Here is a 22,188-nt window from a genome sequence, read left to right as displayed (position 1 = left end):
CTCCTAGGGTAGGGCCTTCATCAAGTCTCTCTTCCATACGAGTTCTCTGGCATCCAAATTCACACTGCACCAATTCCTCTGAGCCAAGAAATTAACTGGGGTCTTAATCCTCTGCCCAGCCAGGCTGCATTTATTAAGCTTATAGAAGCTTCTCATGTTTAAAGCCTCTATGTTGCTTTAGTTAAATTTGACTGAAAATGTCCAGCAGGGGAGAGAGAAGGGCGAGTGGTTTTGCACTGATACAGCAGTTCTATGTTYGAGTTACACATTTTGCTGGGAAAAATATGAATTTAAAGACAAACTCAACCATCAAGTCTCTTTCTTTTCAAGCATCTATCTATTGCAGATTTAGAAACATCTCTTCCCTTATTCTAGACTCCACACTGAGCTACAGTCAGGTTACAGGCCACAAAGTTTAGGAAGGAACACTTTGGAAAGGAGTATTTAAAGTTCTGGTGGAACATTATGTTTTGTTTACAATACCTAATTTGCCACATGAAAGAAAGTGGATGCTAAAGCACTCAAAAGATTCCCAGAAGTGAGATCCAGCAACTCAGAAGGGGATGTGGCTTGCAGGCAGAGAGGATGCACTCATTTGGTACATCCTCCCACCTCAATTCTGAATTCCCAGGTATGCCTTAAAATCGGTGTCCCCTGAGGAAGAGGAGGAACAAATGGATACTCCCTGATTTCCACCAGAAAGAACCTCCCTAAGAGGCAGAGTGGGATACACTAGGAGGCACAGAAAACAATGTTCTGTTTTGTTTTTCTGGGCTAGGGTAACTAGACTAGTCTAGTCTGGTTAGTCTTACACAGGACTCAGAAGGACTATACAAAAAAGAAGTGCTTTTCTCGGACGCTTCCAGAAACAAGAAGCTGTTGCTGTTAACCTGAGGATAGCTTTAAAGATACTCACAATTTTCTGGGAATATCCCACCATCTGGATCTTACTGAGCGCAGCGTTCACCTCGGGCATGGTGTAGCACTTCCTCCACATGGACACCTCCACTGCGTCCTTCAGAGGRGCGGGCAGCAACCTGCAACCATCAACAGGAACAGGGCATTTGCGGAGATTCCTGACAGGCCAGCAGGTTTTATTCCCATTTTCCTCTCCACATTTTAATTTTCCTTTATTTTTTCTTTTTATACTTTCTTAAGTATGCTTAGGGGTCCAAGGCGAGGAGAAAGACCTTCTGGCTGTTGAGTAACAGAACCACATTGCCCTTTTCGAGTCAACCCCAACACTGCTCTCCTTCAGCTTCCTTTGGGGTTGCTCCTCTTCAGCCCTTTCTTCAGAGAAGTAGCTGTGATGAAGGTGCTACAGCAGCTTCTGGGGCAACCCCACCAGTTTTGAGAGGCTGCTCTGAAATGGCAATATGAAAGGCACAAACAGAAGAGGTAGATGACTGGACTCTTTGTCAAGTGCCTGTTTTTTACGTCCCAGAACCTAATAATAAAATTTTTAGGAACAAGTGAGTACTGCCACAACCTAGTGATTCAAATACAGGTACCAGATTATGAGCAAAGCTCTGTTCCCAGCCTTGCCACAAGTGTCTTCCAGGAGCACATGCCCCTGCACCTCCCTTTCTGTGCTTTCAGCTCAGACACATGCCTTGCCCTCAGGGCACACTGGCAAGGATACACCAGCTGACACGGCAAACCACTCTGAGATCCTCTACAAGGAAGTATTTAAGATGTTTTACACCATCCGTTCCCCTTCTCACAGTCACTGCAAGTTAGCCGGGCAGCGATGTCAAGGAAAGAAGTGAAGTGCAATGTCACAGGCTCCAAGAGAGATGGTAACTTCTGGGAAATAAATCTTCTTTAGCAACGTGAACTGAGGCAGGAAGCAGCTGCCAAATGTGTAAGAAGAATAGAAATTTTTCTTTTTTTTTTTGGTATATTAAACCAATGGTAAATCAAAGGCTAATTCAGACTAATTTCCAATGATTTATGAAAATTAGTCAAGTTTCTTTGATCAATTTGTTTAAAGGAATTTAATTTATTGTTATATCTACTAGGTCAGTGAACTCCTCCATAATTTAAGAGACCGAAGGAAGGATTAGGGGCAGCTCTTGCCAAGACTGCTGCACAGGTCTAGTGTGATAACTGTAATTCCAGCACATGCTGGCTGAAAGTGCATTGCTCAGGGAAGCAAACACAGCGTCCTAGGCCTATCTGGGGAAGTCATAAGCAGCAAAAGGCCAGACAATATGGATAGTTGTCCACCATCTCCCCGAAGCAAATTGCCTGTAAAAGCCTTTAACCTACCATAAGAAGCATTTAGTGTTGGATGCTTTAAGTAGCTTCTCTTCCCAGAAGGGAATCTTCCAGGTAATGGAGAAAAGCAGGGAATTGTCCTTGGTGATGGAAGTAACTTTCTATTAGCCTTGGAGTCTGTGGCTACAGTGTAAATATTCTGTGATTCCCCAACAGAGATAAGCAGGATCACTGCTCCAGGGGGTTCTTTCTTTGCTGAGTGGCACTTAAGAGACAGATCCGCTGCTTCCTCTCAGGTCCTCCCACCAGGACTCAACCTGTCACTTCCTCACAGGAGGTTACTGAAGGATATTTAGAAGTCTGGACTGAATTTCCTAACGTGGCTTCAAAAAACAACTTCTTGAGGATCATCTCGCAACAACTGCCTGGAGATGGATGCAGGGACAAACACAGAGGTATTGGGGAGCAGCACGGTCAAGTAGTTAGTATAGAAACTAGTATAGGAAACTAGTATAGGAAACTAGTATAGGAAACTAGTATAGGAACTATACTAACAAGTGGTTAGTATAGTTCCTTGCTAGTTAAGGAACTCGGGTAGTTGCTGTTCTTAATGGGGCATCTGCACAGATTCAAGTTCGCTCCTCTTCAATGCAAAGGATTATATTTAGTATTTAAAGTGTTCCTGTTAGGAGGGAAAGAAGGGCAACACCGAGCTGGATCAGAACGTCTTGTCTTGTCCACTACCCTGTCCCAGGAAAAAATCTGATTCAAACACTTCAGAAAAAGAGAAAAGAAGCCATCGAACAGGTAGTCAAAGCATCTTCCATGCATCAAACTTTCCCTTCAGCCGCCAAATCATAACCAGTCTGGAAGACGTCCTGGCTGAGCATCTATAAAGCCTCCACAAGACTGCTCATTTGAAACAAAAAACATTGGTAATAAAACTTCCGAAGCAATTAGTTCAGACTCAGTCTGATAATGGAAAAACATAAGCCACTATAATGAACTTATTATATTTTATACAGTATTTGCATTTAAAATGTTTCAGCGCTTTATCTAATGGAGATGATAATACTTTGTGTTTTATACTAACTGTTCAGAGTAGAACTAGCTGAACTGTAAAGCAATAACAGTGATTGATCAGCCTGAAAAAGTTTGACTCAAAAGTAATAAGGATTCTGTTCTCATCACAGCCAAGCAGTTAAAAAAATCCCCGTCTCTCATTTTCTTAAATAATGGATGTCAGCCCAACCCTGCATGTGCCATTAGCCAGGTGTTAATCCGTGGATCAGGAGATGTCTGCTCGCATGCTGTAATCATCAGCTCCACTCACGCTTGCGTGACACTTGTCACCACGAATCTTAGACGCTTTGTGAACATTAATTAAGCCCCTCCTTAACCTGTATGGTGGACAGAAACTCTGTTTTATGGAGGCAGAGGGAGGTGGAGGTGGGAAACTCATAGTTTAGGTGGGGCAAAGTTGGAGAGAGAACTCAGATTTGTCCCACTCTTCCAGGCAACACAGGTTCAGAGCAGCCACAAGGCAGAGCTGATGTTAGAATCATAGAATCATAGAATGCCGAAGGTTGGAAGGGACCTCAGAGGTCATCGAGTCCAACCCCCCTACTCACACAGGGTCACCTAGAGCACGTGGCACAGGGCTGCATCCAAGCGGGTTTTAAAGATCTCCAGAGAAGGAGACTCCACAACCTCTCTGGGCAGCCTGTTCCAGTGCTTTGTCACCCTCACAGTGAAGAAATGCTTCCTTAAGTTCCTGTGGAACTTCCGATGCTTCAGTTTGAAGCCATTTCCTCTAGTCCTATCCCTGCCCACCACTGAAAAGAGGCCGCCCCCCTCCTCCTCACTGCCTCCCTTGAGGTATTTATACACGCTGATCAGGTCCCCCCTCAGCCTCCTCTTCTCCAGGCTGAACAGGCCCAGCTCTCTCAGCCTTTGCTCATATGGCAGATGTTCCAGGCCTCTGATCATCCTGGTAGCCCTGCGCTGGACTCTCTCCAGCAGCTCCACATCCCTCTTGTACTGGGGAGCCCAGAACTGGACGCAGTACTCCAGATGTGGCCTCACCAGGGCTGAGTAGAGGGGGATGATCACTTCCCTCGACCTGCTGGAGACGCTCTTCTTAATGCATCCCAGGATCCCGTTGGCCTTCTTGGCCACCAGGGCACACTGCTGCCTCATGGTCAACTTGTCGTCCACCATGACACCCAGGTCCCTCTCTGTGGGGCTGCTCTCCAGCAGGTCCACCCCTAATCTGTACTGGTGTCCAGGGTTATTCCTCCCCAAGTGCAGGACCCTGCACTTGCCCTTGTTGAACCTCATGAGGTTTCTCACCGCCCAGTCCTCCAGTCTGTCCAGGTCCCTCTGGATGGCAGCACAGCCCTCAGGGCTATCAGCTACTCCACCCAGTTTGGTATCGTCGGCAAACTTGCTGAGGGAGCACTCCAGCCCTTCATCCAGGACCTCCATGTTATGCAGACTTAGTGAACATCTGCAGGGTGTGTCTACTAATTAGGTAAGTAATTAGTTAGGTTCGACTATCCCCACTAGCACTGGTTCTTTGCTTTGCCTCAGTTTCATATTTGGGCAAGTTAGGCATTTTTCCTCTGGAAGCTGAGGGAGCTGCTGTGTGGTGACAGTTTCTAACCAAGTGCTTTGTGTTTTGCCAGTGCTCTGCGCTCTACAAAGGTCTGCTAAATGGGCAGAAAGGTTGGTCCTGTTTATCTCAAGGTGGCCTCTTACACCTTGTACCTTCAAAGATCCCCTCTCTGTGGTCACTTATGGAAGAGTCAACAACACCTCAAGTGTAGAGAGCACTTTTTCTAAATCAGGACCGCTGGGAAAGAAACATTAAGTGAGTTCTACATATACGACCCTCGTTTAAACCACATGCACAAAACACGTGCACTAATGTAATAAGAATAATTATCTGGATCAACTTCATTGTCTTTAGTTTTGTTTTACATCTGTTTTACTCACCTCCCTCTGAAAATGAGTTGCAAAGATGAGCTAACATTGTACWTAGCCTGGAGCACAATACATGGCTAAGCAAATCTTAATTTCTACTTTTAAAATCTTTGCTTTGTTTTACTGGKAAATGGCAACACTACTTTTACAAAATATGAGAAAATCCATTTTTAGAAGACTTTTAAATCAAGCTACATTAAGAAATAGGAATAGAAAATAAGAGCTCAATTAAAAATGCTAAAACCAGCTTTTTAAAATAACTTGCTAATTAACCAGCCCTATTTTTAAAAGATGCTAGCAACAAAAATTTCTCTTCTGTAGAGCATGTTGTAAATCTAAAATCAATTTATTTGCAAGGAAAGTATCAGCTGCAATTAATAAACTGGACTGATAATTTTCAGATTATACAGGCTTTCAAAATCTTAGTGATACAAGAGCTCTATTTGTAGCACCTTTTTACATACAAATTTCAAATTGCTTTTAAGTGTGATTGAATCAAAGCAAAACAACAAAATGAAACGCTGAGTTCAAGTGCAAGAAAGACATGTGACRTTGCAGAAGGGTTGGCTACCAGTGACTTTCAACAGCTCAGTGGCTTGACTTCCTTAGCATTTTAGCAAACTTGAATGCAAATATTAATTTAAATGAAGATTATTCCAATACAACATGCTTAAGCTTAAACAGTTTGCTGATTCCAGTATGTTTTTTAAGATGTTATCAACAAAATTTGCAATTTTTATTCACCACCATGGATCTAAGTTAYACGAGGGAAGACCAGAGGAGGACTGTGTGTCACTAAGTCTCTCTTCAAGAATGAATTTGGTGTGTTTTTTGGAAGATCAGCAACGTGCAAAGGAAAGAAAAGAGGAAAGAAAAACTCTAAGCACTGGTTGGGTTCCAGTATTTCAGGGCAGTCCCATTCTCAAGTGGGTCGCTCCTTACCTCTGTACCTCCTTGTTCTTCCACATGGAGGCAGACTGAGCCTTTGGCACCCGTTCAATGGAATTCACCAGTTCTTCCATGAGAAGCCTGCAAAGACACCACAACTAAATGACCATCAGAGGCAGGAGCAGGAGATAATTTTGTCCTCAATGCTTCCAAAACATCACATGCCAYGAGGCAGTTTTAAAGAGGGGCTCTTCCTTCAGAACATCCCAGGAATCATCCCTCCACACTCTCCCTGCTTCCAGGCTGGTCCAATACTTTCTGCTTGCAACAGCAAAGGATCAGGCCCACTGGGATACGGATTGTTTGGAAACTCACAGGACAACGGGCATTCCCAAAGCTCCTTCTTGTCATACAAGGGGATTCCTAGGTAACTGACTGCTTATCATAAGGAATGAGACATCACTTGGTCGCTGATGCCTGCTTATCACCAAGAGATGCCAAGCACATTGGCAGTGTGAATTCTCCTCCTCTACGACTGCACATTTTGAGACAGAAAAATATGTGAGGCATTAAAAATGTCACTACAGAGGCACTACAGATTTCACTGGAATCTTACTGCCTTCACTGGAATCTTACTGCCTGGTACTGAACAGCATTTTTAATTGTATGTGTGCTTCCCCTGGAAGGTGGGAAGTAATGGATTTAACTGCAGAATGCCACAGAATTTCCTTCAAGGGCTTTCTGTTTTGGTTTGTTTGGTAACAAAGGGATAATCACCCCTGGGAATTTTGTATAGGACCTTTAGTGACAAAGGCTCCTACTCTAAAGTGCTTATGGAGCAGTAGTTCAGATAGGAGGGTTTAATTTTCTCGTCTCTAATTTTAATTTCTGGTCTCTCATTTTTGAACAGGGCAGCTGCTCTGCACCAGGTACACACAGCACACATCTGAGGTCCAAACCTGCAGCCTTTACTGCTGGGAGCTGAGCTATCAAACAACTTTTTTTGGAAGAAAATTCTTCAAAATGGATAAGCAAATTTGAAGTTTTGACATCATTGCTGGGTCTTGCATTTCTACTTCAGTCTCATATTTATGCTGTTTTTCCTAGAGCATCTCCTCTTTGGAGTTAACAGCTTACAAAATAATCTCAACTGTTATTTGAAATAAACATCATTTAAATTCCCTTACATGATGTGGAGGGAAGCTTAAATATATGGATTTCAAAGGATGAAACACTATCACCCTTTCAGAACAATCATCCTAAAGGCATATATTGTTTGAGAGATGAGTGTTTCCCCTTTTGTTTAATGGGAGCAGAGATGAGACTCCTTTGATTCATGGGCTTTGAAGGTTTGAAGTTGGCCATATGGCAAGTGCTGCTCAAGATGTCTCAGTCCACTCAAGACCTACTACATCCCAAGCCCTGCCTGGACTCAAAGCAGCTGCAGCCAGGGCTGCAGCCGGCGTGTTCCAGAGCTTGGGAAATACTGAGTTAACACATTTTAAGCACTACAGACTTGGCTGCCTTTCAGCTACTGCCTAAGAGCCTCTTCGGAACATTAGACACCACTCTCTGCCCATATTGTCCTTTACACCTTTTCCTTAGCAGGGCTGTAAGAGGAGCAGAGAATATTAAGGGGCTTTTTACCTGCCAATTTGAACAGTGGGCTCAGTGGCATACACTGTTCCAGTGAATCCTGTGTACTCTGTGATATAAGGCAATGCCATCATGCAGTGATAGTTCGAGATCAAGATTACGTCTACTGTGGAGAGGTCAAGCAGCTCAGTCTGAAAACAGAGGAAAGAGATAAGCAACATGTAACCCTTTCGTGCAGTTTGAACACTGACAGAAAAAGACTTCCTTTTTTTTTAAGCAATTAGCTAGATATTGCAAAAATGCAGCTGCTCTAATCAAATGGGGTGTATTTCGGCAGTTAAAGATGAACGTTTCCTTCAAATTAACAAGATTACCTAAAAAAAAATCCAAAATTGTTCCTTCCTCAGAGCTGAGCAGCACACCATGAGAGTCTGAGAGTGTCTTTCATGTAACGAAATGGTTGCTGTTGAGAGATATATTCTGATTACACTTTTATCATAAGACTGATGTGTCTTATAGGGCAGGGGGAAACACTCCACCCAGCCACCAAAATTTGGGCATTAGCTGTTTAGCAGGGGATCTCGCATGATCTTCATGCAGCACATGGTACTGACCCTTGAAGGATGAGAGAAGAGACTGCAGATCCTATTTATTCACATACTTAGCATAATTCATACATTTTTTTTCCCAAAAAAGGCTTGGCGCCGTTATCATTCACATTTTCTACAGCAAGAGATTACGCTCATTCGTTTGATATCACAAAACAGACGGGTGGGTCCAATCTGTTTTGATGTGACAGTTAAGACAGCGGCTCCGAGAGCGAAAGGAGAAGATTTCACACATTGTTAAAAGAATTTTAATTAGAAATATTTACTGGTAATGCTCTAACACAAACGGTGTCAAGTCAGAACTTTACAAGATATATGACCTCTAACTCAGTTATTATAGAGCAGCTAATGGAATTCAACACTCATCAAGCACATATTATCTGATTACAAGACTTGGTCCAGCAATTTGAATAAAAATGGCAAGAAAGTAGGTCACCCGTCTTTACAGAGGGCTGACATCGTGCTCTGGTGACAAGCTGCTTAACTCCCATGTAAGTGTGCCTGATTTCAACCCATGAGCACAGYCCACGTTGAAGACATGATCCCAAGGTCCAGTGGGTGAAATATCACCCCTAGATTCATGTCAGGGACCTTTTTATCTCGTCAAATTTGCCAAATACACGTTACATGGGATCAAGGAGTCTGCTGACACCTGCTTCTACCCAGCTGGCTGTTCAAGGTTCATTTTTCAGGCATGTCTAGACTATACAGAATCAAACAGGGAGTCACCCACAGCACCGGGTYGAATCCCAGCACAACAACCCATCAGAAGTGGGCAAGGTGCAAGATCCAGACTAGTAGTTTCCAAATTTAAGTGTCCTACTTCTCAGCACCTTAGAAGCATTTACTAACAGAAGGAAAAAAGGGTGTCAAAATCAAAACAAATCTAAAATATTCTCTGGGACCCTGCAGCAATCTCCCTGAAAGTGCCTATGAACCGAAGAGGTTTAAAAATGTTTCCTAAATGTGAAGACCACAAAGGCTGCCAGCAAAGAAAGGGCTGCACCCTGCACTCTGACATGAGAAAGTGTACTCCGCTGCTGAGGCAGCCTCTCATCACCTTGTGGCTTCTGGACTACATTCAAAATTTGGCTTTCTTTGGCAACGGTGTTCCTGGAAGTGATACCATGATTCTCAAACATGCTGCTTTGGCAGACAAGTTTCTTCAAAAGGAGAGCTGTGGAAGGAGACAAAGACAAAATGTCTTTCATACCAGCTCCTTAGAGCCACACAAGAGCAACACCTCTACTTTGCTCACACACCCAGCTGGTCATGACTTCTGAACCTACCTCCAGCCAGGGGAGCCTGTGAAGCAAGAGAGGAGAGCTAGGTATCACTAACAGATCTATTCCTACCGCCTGTAGGGAATGCTTGGCATCTTTGGGAACTTCTGGGAACTGAAGTACCTRAGAGGCTGTTTATGAAACCCTACAGCTGTAATGTGTGGCTGCCTGTTATATTCTAGTTATGACACAGACTGCTAGAAAACATCCAGTGATGACCCTGGCACCCCAATGAAGCAGGAACTCTCCATCAGTCCTGCTTAGAGYTCAAGGTGTGGGTTATTTTCCAGCCCAACAAAGTAAGCAGCAAGAGCACCCAAAGAGCTGGCAGATGATCACTCGGTCTCAGGGAACACAGGGAACTGAACTCAACCACTCAACCCTTCCCAAGGTTTGGCACCTAATAGCACTTTCTGGGTATAAGGATACTTCCTAGAGCCCTGCTACAGGAATGCCTCTGTTTCTCTATTTCTTGTTACTTTRCTGTCCACAGGACAGCACTCCAGAATTATTAGATGTGATTTTTTTTATTGTTGTGGGTTTTAGGTTTTTTTTTTTTGAGTGTGTGATGGAACTGTGTCTGATCCTCTTGGGAAAAAAAACACCAATTCTACCCAGATCTGCTGATACCACTTGGCAAAACCAGTACTAGAGCTGCCAGGTTGCTTCAAAGAATCAGCATGAGAAGCCATAAATGGTGAATTTCTAAGAATCAACAGACAAAACCATCATTGCTAGAACCCAAGCAAGCTGACAGCAACCTTCCAGGAGTGCTTTGCAGTTCCTGTCAGCAAGCCCAGGCAGAAAAAAAAAAATCCCTGCCCAAGGGCAATTGTTTCTGTCTTTCAAAGACAGAGAAAACATCTCAACATCAAATGCAGGAACTGATGTTATCACAATCTGACCATAGTGAGTAAAAAGGATCCTATCCCTAGACTATTCCTTAAAATTCATCCTCATTAGTCCCTGCACAGCTTTTTACTCTTTCACCTCTGTTAACTATGCACAGCATTCACTTGATCAGTGGGTGTAAGCTCAGTGCCTTTTTGGCTTTCTTTCCTTTTTATAAACCCAAGTATTCTTGACAAAACCAGCCTGACCATTAGCTACTTGTACAGCTATGCAAGTGGATACAAGGGTATGGATCCTCCCTCAAAGAGGCAGCAATTAATAGCTAGGCAGGCAGTCATTTTTTAACCCAATTTTGCTTCAGGCAGAACACCATGTGTGACTGCAACCAAAAAGTAGCTTAATCAGACTGTAGGTTTCCCTGGGGACTTCCACCAGGCAGGACAAGGGTCTGCAGCTAGAGACAAGCAGCTTTTCTTGTCTTCATTCATTGCTCTTATCTAGATCAGCACATGCATCCTGTCATATTTGAGTCCAGCTCAGCCAAAGCCACGTCATATTGTCTTTGGAAGGCCCATAAAAAAGGGACAGTCAGATCCTTTGTGTTCTTCTGCGAGATACTGATCTGCTAGATCTCCTAGATGTCCTAAAACTATTGTTTAAAAGAACTGTTTCCAACTTTTCCCAACGCCAATAAATAGAAGAGCCATCTTAACAACACAGAGATTTCAGTATTAGTTTACTAAGCGGTAACAAATTAGCACGGATCTGGTAATAGTAATTTAGCAAATTTGTCCTGCGTGCCTGAATGGAGTCATATTTTTCATTAAGGTTTGGATTAAACTCACCTCTGGCAAACAGAACTCAGGAACAGAGTCTACGAACACGTGGCCAGAGCACTCCTTGAGTTCCTGTGAGAGAAGGACATCAATGGACAAGGGATGACAAACAAAAATACAACCTGGATTATACATAAGGGTGCCYTCCACTGTTTACTAAACATCTTTCAGGGCATCTAAGCTCTCTGTAGCACTTCTTGTCAGATTTATCACTACCGGATTCCTGATTCTCTATTTTCTTCCTCTCTTCTTATGAGGCCAAGGCTTAGAAATTCTTGTCAAATGAACAGCCCCATTCTTGMGGATTATGTAAGGAAAAAATCAAAACAATAATATTCTCGAATCTAATCCTAACACACCTCACAGGTTACCTGTCACCCACTCTTGGCCATCTTCTGCAGATACTTTCTTTGTTCGTCCCAAAAGCAAGTGGTCTCAGCCAGCTTCAGATGACAGAAATAAAGACTGAATCCAATTCTTAATAATTACACTGCACCTGCCAACTAATAACGAATGAGCAATTACATCTAGTGGCAGAAGTCTCCTAACCTCATCTCAGGGGAGTTCAAAATGATTAAAACTAGATCGCAGTGAATTTCAATGTCTCTCCAGAACTTAAGTTTTATAACTGCCATGCAGCGAGCGCGGAAACAGAAATGTCCACCCGACATGATAAAACATCCTCCTTTGACTCCTTTCCCCTSCTTTTTCCAGCATGGGTCAGAGTATTTGCCATTCCAAGCGGTTACAATGGTCAAGGTGAAAGAAAGAGATGCTGCTTTTGAATTTCTAAAATACGATTTCCGTTGACACTGCAGCAACTTGGAGAATCTCCTGTGCATATACTGTAGTACCAGAGAAATGTAAAAACATCATGTACAAAGTTACTGACAGCCTATCAGTTCTTTGGGCAGAATATGGTCTGTGCAGGTTCTGCTGTGATTTGAGTGTAGAAGATAGGGAGACAGACAGGTATTTTTGAAGGCTGTGGGCTCTGAAGGGCCACAAGGCTGAGTTTTAGGAGAAATGAGTTTCAGGGAACTCAAGCTGGGCAGCTCTGTAGCCTCTGTAGCTCTGCAATTCCCAGTTAGCATGGGGGCTCAATAGAGTTGTTGCTATTTTACTAACAGAAGTGCTGCCTATCCAGTTTCTTTTGTTTCCAGTGAGAAGAAAAATCAGGTCTTTAATCTGTGATCTTCAGCTTCCTTGCTGCAAAAATCCATCCACCAGTTCTGTCCATCTCAAAGGCCCCTACAAAAGCATCTATTATTACTGTTTTCCCTTTAATGTTCACATAGTTGGAGAGCAGTCTATTAAAACAGTACTTGTTCTACTGATATCTATTGCTACATACATCTGAAATGTATCTGCCTATTTTACTAACATCTGACATATTTTATGCTCATTGTGCCTCTATAGCAGTCCGAGCTGCATGCTGCACTGTCTACTTTCAGTTGAAGTCCCAGATAAATTCTGGCTACAAAACTAACGTAATGAAAAGAAGGAGAAACAAAGAAAGATTTTGTGTGTCTGGTGCAGCTGGGTAAGGCCTGTGTCTTAGAATTAAGAGGCTGAAGATAAAATCCTCCCTGCTACGTCCACTGGCAGAACACACGTTGACTTCTACAGAGGCCAAAGTCATGCTTTTCCTTTGTCCCAGACCTCCCATGGGCAAACCATTCACTTTCTCTTCCTTTTCCTCTCACAAAAAAAAAAAAAAGTGGGAGATGATCCTAACCTAATTTACAAGTAAGCTATGAAGTTTTAGTGTCAGAAAAATGAGATTGTTGGATAAAAGATACTGCACAAAGGCAAAGTGCTATTATTTATGGAGCTCTGTGAAATAAGGAAATATTCATACTGACAAATTCTGCATTTTAAAAGGATTTTTTAAAAAGCTAGGCCRCCTCTGAGGACTGGAAGCCTCAAGTTGCTATTAGCATTTTGTTTCAAAAGGTTCTGCTCCACAAGGACATCCTGGCCGATACCGGTGCAAAGTGAAAACTTTGCAATGAGTCACCATGGAATTATTGTTCCTGTAGTGCAGACTTCAAATCTGTCAGATGGCTTTTTGCATGGCAAGAAAATTCTAACCATCTAACCAGTACATTACCTTGTCCAGAAACGTGCTTCCATCTTTCAAAATCCAACCTGGAAGTTTTGAGAGCCTGGGGCTGCAGAGAGAGAGAGAGAAAAAAAAAAACAAACAATATCATTACTATTCATTAAGCACAGACTTTGCATTTGGTGTCATACATCATCTCTGTGCCCCGGAACTAACAATAAAATAGACAGTTTCAATGAGCTTAAGTGTTTGCTGAAATAACTATTAGAAATTGTGGTTATGATATCTCTTGCTACTATTATCTTCAGGATTATTGATAATTTATTTTGACACTTGATTTTTGAATAACCCTTTAACTTAGCTGTATATCACTGTCTGCACRGATTTAAGCATATCCATGGAAAATCAAAGAATGAAAAAGGGAAGGAAACAAAATTAGAAGAATGAACTTACCTGGAATCTAGTTCTGCGACTACTTCAGATTTTGAGAGAGAACCTGGCTGCAATGAAATCTGCAAGTGCTTTCCACTAAACTCTGTGGAGAGGTAGCAAATCATCTGCTAAAAGGGCATTTAAACTTGAGATCTTGAAAAGAGGAGGTGATTCAATGTCTCAGAGGGATATTATGTTCAGATTAACATTAGTGTAAAAGACCTAGCTAGACTGGTACTCCAAAAACCACAAGGAAGGAAAAAAAGGAAGTTGAATCTGAAGGACTGAAGAGAGGAGAGAAGTAAGAACAGGAGGATTCGTGAACAAGAAGCAGCAGGTGAGGCTATGCGAGAGAAGAGCAAAGCCCCTTTGAGGACAAAAAGCAATTCTGAAAAAGCCTGGCCATGGAGAGCTGTGTGGATAAATGTACCCACACTGACATGTTCAAAAGCCCAATTTGGGTGCAGTGTTTTGGAGACAGAGGGGGTTGAGGAAAGTTTGCCTGGAATGAGCTGAAGAGTTAAGTGAAAAGCTGACAGAAGGCAGGAACAARCCACTCTTATGTGCAACAGCTTTGACAGATGAGAGAGGAAAGAAACGTTGSTTGGAAGGGACCTCTAAAGATCACTAGGCCCGAGCTTCACTTTAAGCTAACACTCATCTACTGCAYCCATGGTTTTGTCCAGCCAGTCTTGCACATCTCCGGGGCAGTTTCCAGAGCCTCTCAGGGGATCTGTGGAGGGTTTTTCAAGGCACTTTATCACTAGGAGGGTACTGTCCAACCTGAGCATCTCAAGCTGGTGGCCACTCTGCATATTACAGTCTGCCATTGGTGAGAAGAATTTGGCTTTGCTGTCTTGGTGRCTTTGTTTCACATATGTGAGAGCTGCCATAAGCATCCCTGGCCTTCTCCCTGCCAGGATAAACAAATGGGCTCCAGAGCCATGACCATCTTGGAGCTTCTCGAATACCCTCTCTAGCTTCTGCCATCTCTCTTGAACTGGGGACACAATCCTGAGCCCAGTGTCCCTTGTGTGGCCTCAACAGCACAAGGCAGAGGGGAATATACTTCCTTGGATGCGAGGGTTGAATTCCTCCAGATTTAGCCCACTGTGTTCTTCCTTGTTCATGGGGAGACAGCACCGTTGCCTGGTATTAACCCTGGTATCTACAGAAGTGTGGACAACCTTGTCAAGGGAAGTGAAATCAGGAGATGGGTCCTGAGAATGTGGCTGAAAGTGGAGCAAGTGACACGGGGAAGAAAGGACTCTTTACCTTGAAGCCAAGGTAAAGTTTCTGCAGACATAGTTTTGACATTGTAATGGAGTGATTGATTAATCCAAAATAGCTAGAACTGTCACATAAATAATGTGAGCAAGCGTGTCACTGCTAGACAGGAAAGGTTAAGAGCTTCCCACATGTTCATTTTGCCACTTTGCATTTGACTTTGGCATAGGGGAGAAAATTCCAGCTGACAAACTCGCTCTGAAGTACATGAACTGGCATGAAGTGTTTGGCAGCTGCAGGAATTTTGCACATTTACCACTGCTTGGTGAGAACACAGACTGCCATTTCCGGAAGGAGGGGGGATCTAAATGCCTTTTGATGGGCCTTTTTGAAGAGTAAAGGACTCCTTTAATGAGCCAAACACTACAGCTCTTTCGGCTCTCGCAGATTAAAGCACAAGTTCTCAAAATGTTTGCTCAAGGAGAGTCCCATGCCGGGCAGGACACAGGCTACAGCAGCCCTGCAAAGATCCTCTCTAAGGTTACACCTTTCTGCTCCACAGAGGTTAAAATCAGGGCATCTCTGCAGTGCTAACAGTGGCTTTACAGATCAAATGCTTCACTGGTCCAATTCTGGGGAGATTAAAAAATAGCGGGGAGAAGCTCTCTCCTACCAAGGTCAAGGTTTCAAAAGGGTCCATCTTTAGGTGCAAGAGGAAACATTCCTRCCTGTAAGAGGAAAAAGAGCTGTTAACAGCCTAAGATCTGAGTCCTATTTCAAGCTCTTGCTCTGCTACAAGTTTCATGCGAGACCTCAGGTGCCACCTTTGGTCTCTCACCTGGAAACCAGCGATAATGTCTCCATCATCCAGGCCCATTGTGTTGCTAATACACCCTGGAGATGGGTTCAGGCATCCTGGTAAGAGAAACCAGGCATAAAATGGCACTAACTAAAGCACTACAGAGATAYCGGGACTTTCTAGCTACAATCACGTTCGTCTTTGACTTTCTTCAGCGTTTCTGTAACTCCCTGCAGCACATCTGTTTTGTGGAGTACCAAAGAGATCAATTTCTTGCCCAAGTCCATGCGTTTCGGACAACTCTTGCTGCAAGGGGCGTTCAATCACTTCACAGACAAGATTGATTGGATTTAAATCCAACTGTTTGCTCCTATTCTACGGGGCCATCAGGGGTCAAATCCAACATCCTTCCGTATTGAGTTTGAGTCATTTCAGGGCAGACATTCTGGAGGTACTGGGGGAATTCCAGGTTGTGACCTGCAATTTGGCTGCTCGCTCCCAGGGTCTGCTATTAGCAGACACTGCTCGCATACCCCCAGGGAGCCCTGCCTGCCTTCTAAAGAACCTGTTAAGCTTTTGTTCCATCCCCTAATTTTTCTATTTATTCCGCTTTGTTTCCTTTTTTATTATTATTTTTATTTTTTGTACTGGCAYTGGGGAAGGGGGGACAGGGAAGGATGGAAGGAGACACTGGATGGAGGCAGGGAGAGCAATGCAATGCATCTCTGGCTGTGCCTGAACTCCCCAATTTTTCAGGAACCTCTTAAAATTTACTACTGCCTCCAATTTTTCTTGTTAGCAAATGTATTTTTGCTATGTATGTATGTATTTACATTTTAGAATGTAAATGTATTTACATTTTAGAATGGGACAAAATTTAGAATGGGACAAAAATCAGATACTGCACTGATGTGCCTTGTGGTACCTGTTGCCTTCTCCAGACCAAATCTGGAGCTCCATGTTTCACAGAATGCTGAATTTGTTGTCTGTTCTTTTCATCTCCAAGAAGACAAAACTGACAGGAGGTGCTGGACAACTGCTTTAACCTCATTTAAAACCTCATTTAGGTTTTAAACCTTAAACTTTAGGTTTAGGTCAGTTATGGAGCTCCCTTTGGTCCCATAACCTCCCCTGAGCCCGAAACAAGCAACATTTTTGTGGCTCATGGATACCAAACTCTCACTAGTTTCCTATCACCAAGGAATTACTCACACCCACTTCCTCAAGCCACATTTTTTGTAACTTGTTCCATCTTATGCAAGATATAAACCATTTAAATGAACATCCAAATCCAGCTATAAATCTGGGAACAGAATACTCCGCAGTTGTGGGATTGAAGGAGTCTTTAATTTCAGGATTCAGTCCTGAAATTCAGTCCTCTGTTTTATATGGAATTCTGGGCAAACAGCATAATCTCCCTGCCATTCCATTCCTGTGTCCAGCTGCACTGCCCTTTTAATTATTTATTTTTTWAAAAGAGGACAATTATGCCATCAAGCTGGCTGATGAAGACTGATAAGTGCAGTTTTTCTTTGCATTATCCACGCTCTGAAGAAAAGCCTGAGCAGAGGGTGGTTAAACGCTGCTTACTGGGCTCCACGCACTCCATCTCAGTTACCCATTTATCTCATCTTGCATGAAGAAGCCAGAAAGATGACAGATATGTGACCTCACTTGTGCTGAGCAGTTGCAGCAATACTTTACTGAAGCTCAGAATAAATTATCTCGAAAAACCAATCAATAAATCCATAAAACGTCTTCCGTCTACCGAGCCAAAGGACGTTATTTTGATAAAGAGAATTTTTAAGTGAACAAAGTCTATTTATGATATCAGATGATGCTGCTCATTTGTGCTCATCTGCTCCCTCCTTCCAGCTCCCCGTTTCACGCGGAGTACTTCAACTGCAACCCAAGAAGACCCAGCCTAAGTGCTGACAGGCCACAGAACCTACCTCTGAACCAGTGGCAAGGGAAGGAAATTGAGGGTAGATGTCATATCCAGCCCGCAATCCAACATGATGGTGGTGGATTTGAACTTGAGCACGTTGCATGGTAACGTTGGATGTCCTGAGAGGCAGTACTGAAAGGAGAACAGGAGAGTAAGTTAACTGTGAGCTTTATCAACACAGCCACAGGCCTGACAATGGTATTTTTCTCCTGTTTTTTAACAAAATATAGTTTCAAAATGAAATCTGGTTTTCCACAAGCGCTTGTCTCACAGCTGTGCGGGTTCACAGGCATTTTTCCCATACTAAGGTATTAAGAGGCAGATTCTCTTCAGTCCAGTTTTTCTGATCTTAACAAGAGGTGAGAAAATAACATAGCYCCCCTCCTCTAAACACCACCTATTTCTACAAAACTCCTACGGAACCAGTATCTTTCCAACTCAGTCCTGAACTTGGTGGAAATCAGCTGGAGAACGTGAATATTGCTTGGGGAGGAAAGGGAGGGAGAGAAGTTCTACGGCCTCCAAGATTTATTTCCTAAAGCAATCAGGCTAATCACACAAACAAGGAGCAGCCCACGGCTCCTGCAGCTCAGCTGGGCATGTGCACAGAAGCAACAGCTCTGGGACAGGCTCTTACCTGCCTTTTGTCTTGCAAAAGGCAAACAGGAAACCCCAGGGCCTGGTCAGCACTACCTGAATGGGGGGTTTGTGTACTGAAAAATCCCAAATGCTTTCCAGGTTAATGAGCCAGTAAGCAGGTTATGTACAGGGACACTCAGTGACATCCAGATGCAGTCATCTTGCATGGAGAAAGGCAAATACTTAACAATGAACACAAGCGGTTGAAGCTTTGAAATGAGAAAAGTGAATAAAAAATGTCGTCTTTAATAAGTGGGAGTGAAAAACTAAATGTTTCCATAGAGTGTGGCAAGCTTAATGTGCAAGTGTCTTTTTGGCAGGGAATTCAGTGCATCTTCAAGGACTGCAAGAATGGGAGATTTTGCATCTCAAATACAAGAGTTTGGATGTCTGCATCACGGCAACTCTCGGACGGTCAAACTTGGATTTGAAATTCAGGAGGGGTCTAAATAAGATTAAAAATATCAATTGGTTGCCCATGTGCTGCTTTGAATATAAAAACAGTTTAGGTCATTTTCTAAGTCATTTACACTTATGCTTGTTTCCTACCCTTCATTCTGCTAAGTGGAAAGAAGGTAGATTCATCATTTTATTTTCTACCTCTGCTCATAATACATTAGCACAGGAGTGCAACTGTTTGGATTAACAACTCCCAAGGAGCCTATTTACATACATTCATCAAAAAAAGCAGTTTTCACTTATGTTTAAATACTAAAAAGCTATTAAACCCCAAATAGTAAATTAATTGCAAAGACTTTTGCTTTGAGATTCATGAAGCCTTAATTATTAAAAAGTGACATTATGCTTGCTTGCAATTCAAGAAAACCTTTAGAAACCAAGCTAGTAGAAGAGCGGAAATATATGTAAGGATTTGTGAATGCAAAATTTGCAGGTGAAATTGAGTTTTCACCAGGCCAGAACTTTGACAACTGAAGGAACAAATGAAGTAAATGAAAAKGAAGTAAAATGAAGCAAACAGAAAGAAACGAGGAGGAGAAATCTWAATTATTTTTATAGCTTCTAAACTATTGGTAATAATAAAATGAAAAGCAGTGAAATATCACCACTTTCATCAGCAGAGCACTTTCTTGCTCTTTTTTAAATCACTCAGATCATGACTCAGATCATGCCTAAGACATCTGCAAGTTAACTGGAAAATTCTCCTCTTTCCTTCTGTAACAGCATCTACTATAATCTATATTTCACTGCCAAGCTGTAAGCGGATTCCTGCATGTCAGTGAATTCTTTCTATCAGATTCAGGAAAAATGACCCAAAAAACTTCATATATGCTGTGCAGCTATTTGCACACATGACATTTCTGGGCCTGAATAATTAGATTGTTTTGGGTATAAATCCAGCAATCATAATGTCTGCATCATATTAATCTCTTCAGGTGCTATAAATGTGATAAATTATTTCCCATGCAAACTATAGCTGTTACTGTTTAAAATATGTCTAGGAACTCCAGTTGCTAATATTCCTCATCTGCCTAAAATGCAAGTCCTTTTTGCACTAGGATTTGCTTCTTTCTTTCTTCCTTTCTGACTGATGATGAGCGCAGCTAACACAACAGGTGCTTATCCTCCTAGTTAAAAACCAGTAATGGAAAAAGGCCACAAAACACATAGGAAATACTATAATTATGCCCACCTCAGCTCACAACATCCTTGACAGGCTTCATAAATGGGATGGTTTGACAGAGTGAGGTGCAAAGAGACTGAGACGAGGGGTTAATCGCAAAACCCGAAACCAAAACTMTCCTAGAGAAAGGCTCTTGGTGAGCAGAGTGCTCAAGTCTCTGGTGATCTCATTCATGGCAAAGTGACAGAGAAAAGGCTCCAAGTCTCAGACTAGCAGCTCTCAAACACCGCAGATTTTGTAGGTTTAAGGCAGTGCTTTGAATTTTTACTGGAGTTGACACAGATTGCAAAGCTTTTCTCGTATTATTACCACATGCTAGCTTAAAATCTAGGGGCGAGTTTGCAACTGGGTTTGCCTGAGTCAAAGCACATTAGAATATGCAGGAGTCTCCCATTTTCACTGAACTCAAGTCCAGAGACTTTTACCTATAACTTGTTCTTCCAAATTCAGACCAARTATACGACAAAAGAGAATGTAACAGCATCCAACTCCTCCCTGCACAGTATCAGCCACAATTCAAGGCAAATGCAAGATGAAGACTCTGATCTGGCCTCCAAGTTTGTAGACAAGCCTAAAAATATTACAATAAAGATTTCAGACAGCTTATATTTCTCTCACCTCATCTCCCCTCTGCCCTCCTACAAGGGGATGGGTTTTGCTTCTCAGCATGCAGACATTACAGAGAATCTGCACTTCCATCACRGTTTTCATTTAAAGATTTCTCAGCTTGTTTTTTGTCATGCATTATATTGATCTCTATGACCACATACTTAACTGCTTAGCTTTGCAGAGCTTGTCCCAATGGTTGTGTTCATGCACACAGAGAGGCTAAGTCACATACACAAGATTAGGTAGGATCAAGCTCTTCAGCCACCTGCCTCCTGCACTAATTTTACCCACTTGCACTGCAGCTGGTGCTTTACCAGAAGTCACCAAAGAAATCTCAAATTTCGGGCCACTTCTCTGCATCTTCCTCAAGACAAACTGCAGAGTTTCAAAAGCGAGAGACACTCACACATCTAATGGCAGGGTAACTATAAAATGAATACTGCGAAATTTTGAAAGCRCGTTCAGTTTTCACTGGCAGGTGGAGAATTGCAGCATGTCAAGTGCAACAAGGCAGTTCCTCCTGGAATAGGAACGAGTGGCTGGATGCAAAGACCCTGGAAAACTTAACATGGTTTAAAAAGGAGATTTATACAGCAGGTGTCAGTAACATGGGCAGCACATTTTGTGATAACTTTCCCTTTAAAATATGATACTATTCAAGCCAAAACATTTGTTAGGATCATAGTGCAAAGCTATGGCCTGTATGTATGAACATCGTAGGAATGATAAAAGAGGATAAGGGGTCTACTATGAACCATGGAGGGTTATTGGTATTTATGGAGAGTAGGAGCTGTGCGTGCCATGGGCAGGCTCCGATCCTGCTCTGCGGTGATGCTTCACGTTCGAGGATAGCGAGAAACTAAAACACCTCCTTGTCGTCCTCCTCCTCCCAAATCCCGCTGTTTAACTGGATATACCGCCCCCCAAGCCCAGGCTGCGCGCAGACCACAGGCGGCGATGGAGGAACGGGGCGCCCCGGCTGCTCGCGGGCCCTTCAGCCCCGCGGCGGCCTCGCGCCCGGCGCCTCGGCGACCGTTAAACGGCCGCCGCGGGAGCACCGCGACGTTCCCCACCACCACCCGCCGGGCGGGGAGGGTTCCCTCCTCTCTCCCCCATTGCCTCGGCTTCCCCCCTTCCCTCAGAGCGCCCCTAACTACAGGGACTCACCAGCTTCATGCTTTACCCGGCTCTATTTACAGGGACAATCCTGTCCCCCCTCCCTCCCCGCCAGCGCTTCCTGCCTACCCCCCACCTCCCCGCCGCGGAGCACTATGGGACTTGTAGTCCCCATCCCTCCCAGGATGAAGTCATGGCCGAGCCCGCTCCCGAGGCATGCTGGGAGTGGTAGTCCGCTCCGCGCTTCGCCCCGCGCTCCATGGGCGCGCCGCGGGGCGTGCCGGGAGTTGTAGTCCCGGCCCCGAGGCTCCCCCCGCCCCCCGGGGAGGGAGGAACTACAAGTCCCAGGGTGTCCCAGCGGCGGCAGGTGGGAGCTCGGATGTTGATATCAACATGGCGCTTGTCACACAGACAAAGACAGCCCGTCGGGTGTGATTGAGCCA

The 22,188-nt window shown here is 43.5% G+C and overlaps 1 protein-coding gene across 1 annotated transcript in view; it reads right to left on the bottom strand.

The window, feature by feature from the left end:
• INTS9 (integrator complex subunit 9) overlaps positions 1 to 21,856 on the bottom strand; it is a 57,905-nt gene extending 36,049 nt beyond the window's left edge. The window contains exons 1-7 of the mRNA XM_026041383.1: positions 21,797 to 21,856; positions 17,744 to 17,871; positions 13,382 to 13,442; positions 11,278 to 11,340; positions 7,741 to 7,880; positions 6,148 to 6,234; positions 917 to 1,037 (exon numbers count right to left, since the gene is read on the bottom strand). Of these exons, the coding sequence (XP_025897168.1) occupies positions 917 to 1,037; positions 6,148 to 6,234; positions 7,741 to 7,880; positions 11,278 to 11,340; positions 13,382 to 13,442; positions 17,744 to 17,871; positions 21,797 to 21,805 (609 nt within the window). The 5' untranslated portion in view covers positions 21,806 to 21,856. The remainder of the gene's footprint in view (positions 1 to 916; positions 1,038 to 6,147; positions 6,235 to 7,740; positions 7,881 to 11,277; positions 11,341 to 13,381; positions 13,443 to 17,743; positions 17,872 to 21,796) is intronic.
• Positions 21,857 to 22,188: the final 332 nt, after the last annotated feature.

The sequence above is a fragment of the Nothoprocta perdicaria genome, unplaced genomic scaffold, assembly GCF_003342845.1.
Source record: "Nothoprocta perdicaria isolate Ctin4 unplaced genomic scaffold, notPer1 scaffold_101, whole genome shotgun sequence".
Lineage (NCBI taxonomy): Eukaryota > Metazoa > Chordata > Aves > Tinamiformes > Tinamidae > Nothoprocta > Nothoprocta perdicaria.
This window is presented reverse-complemented; position numbering and strand designations above follow the sequence as displayed.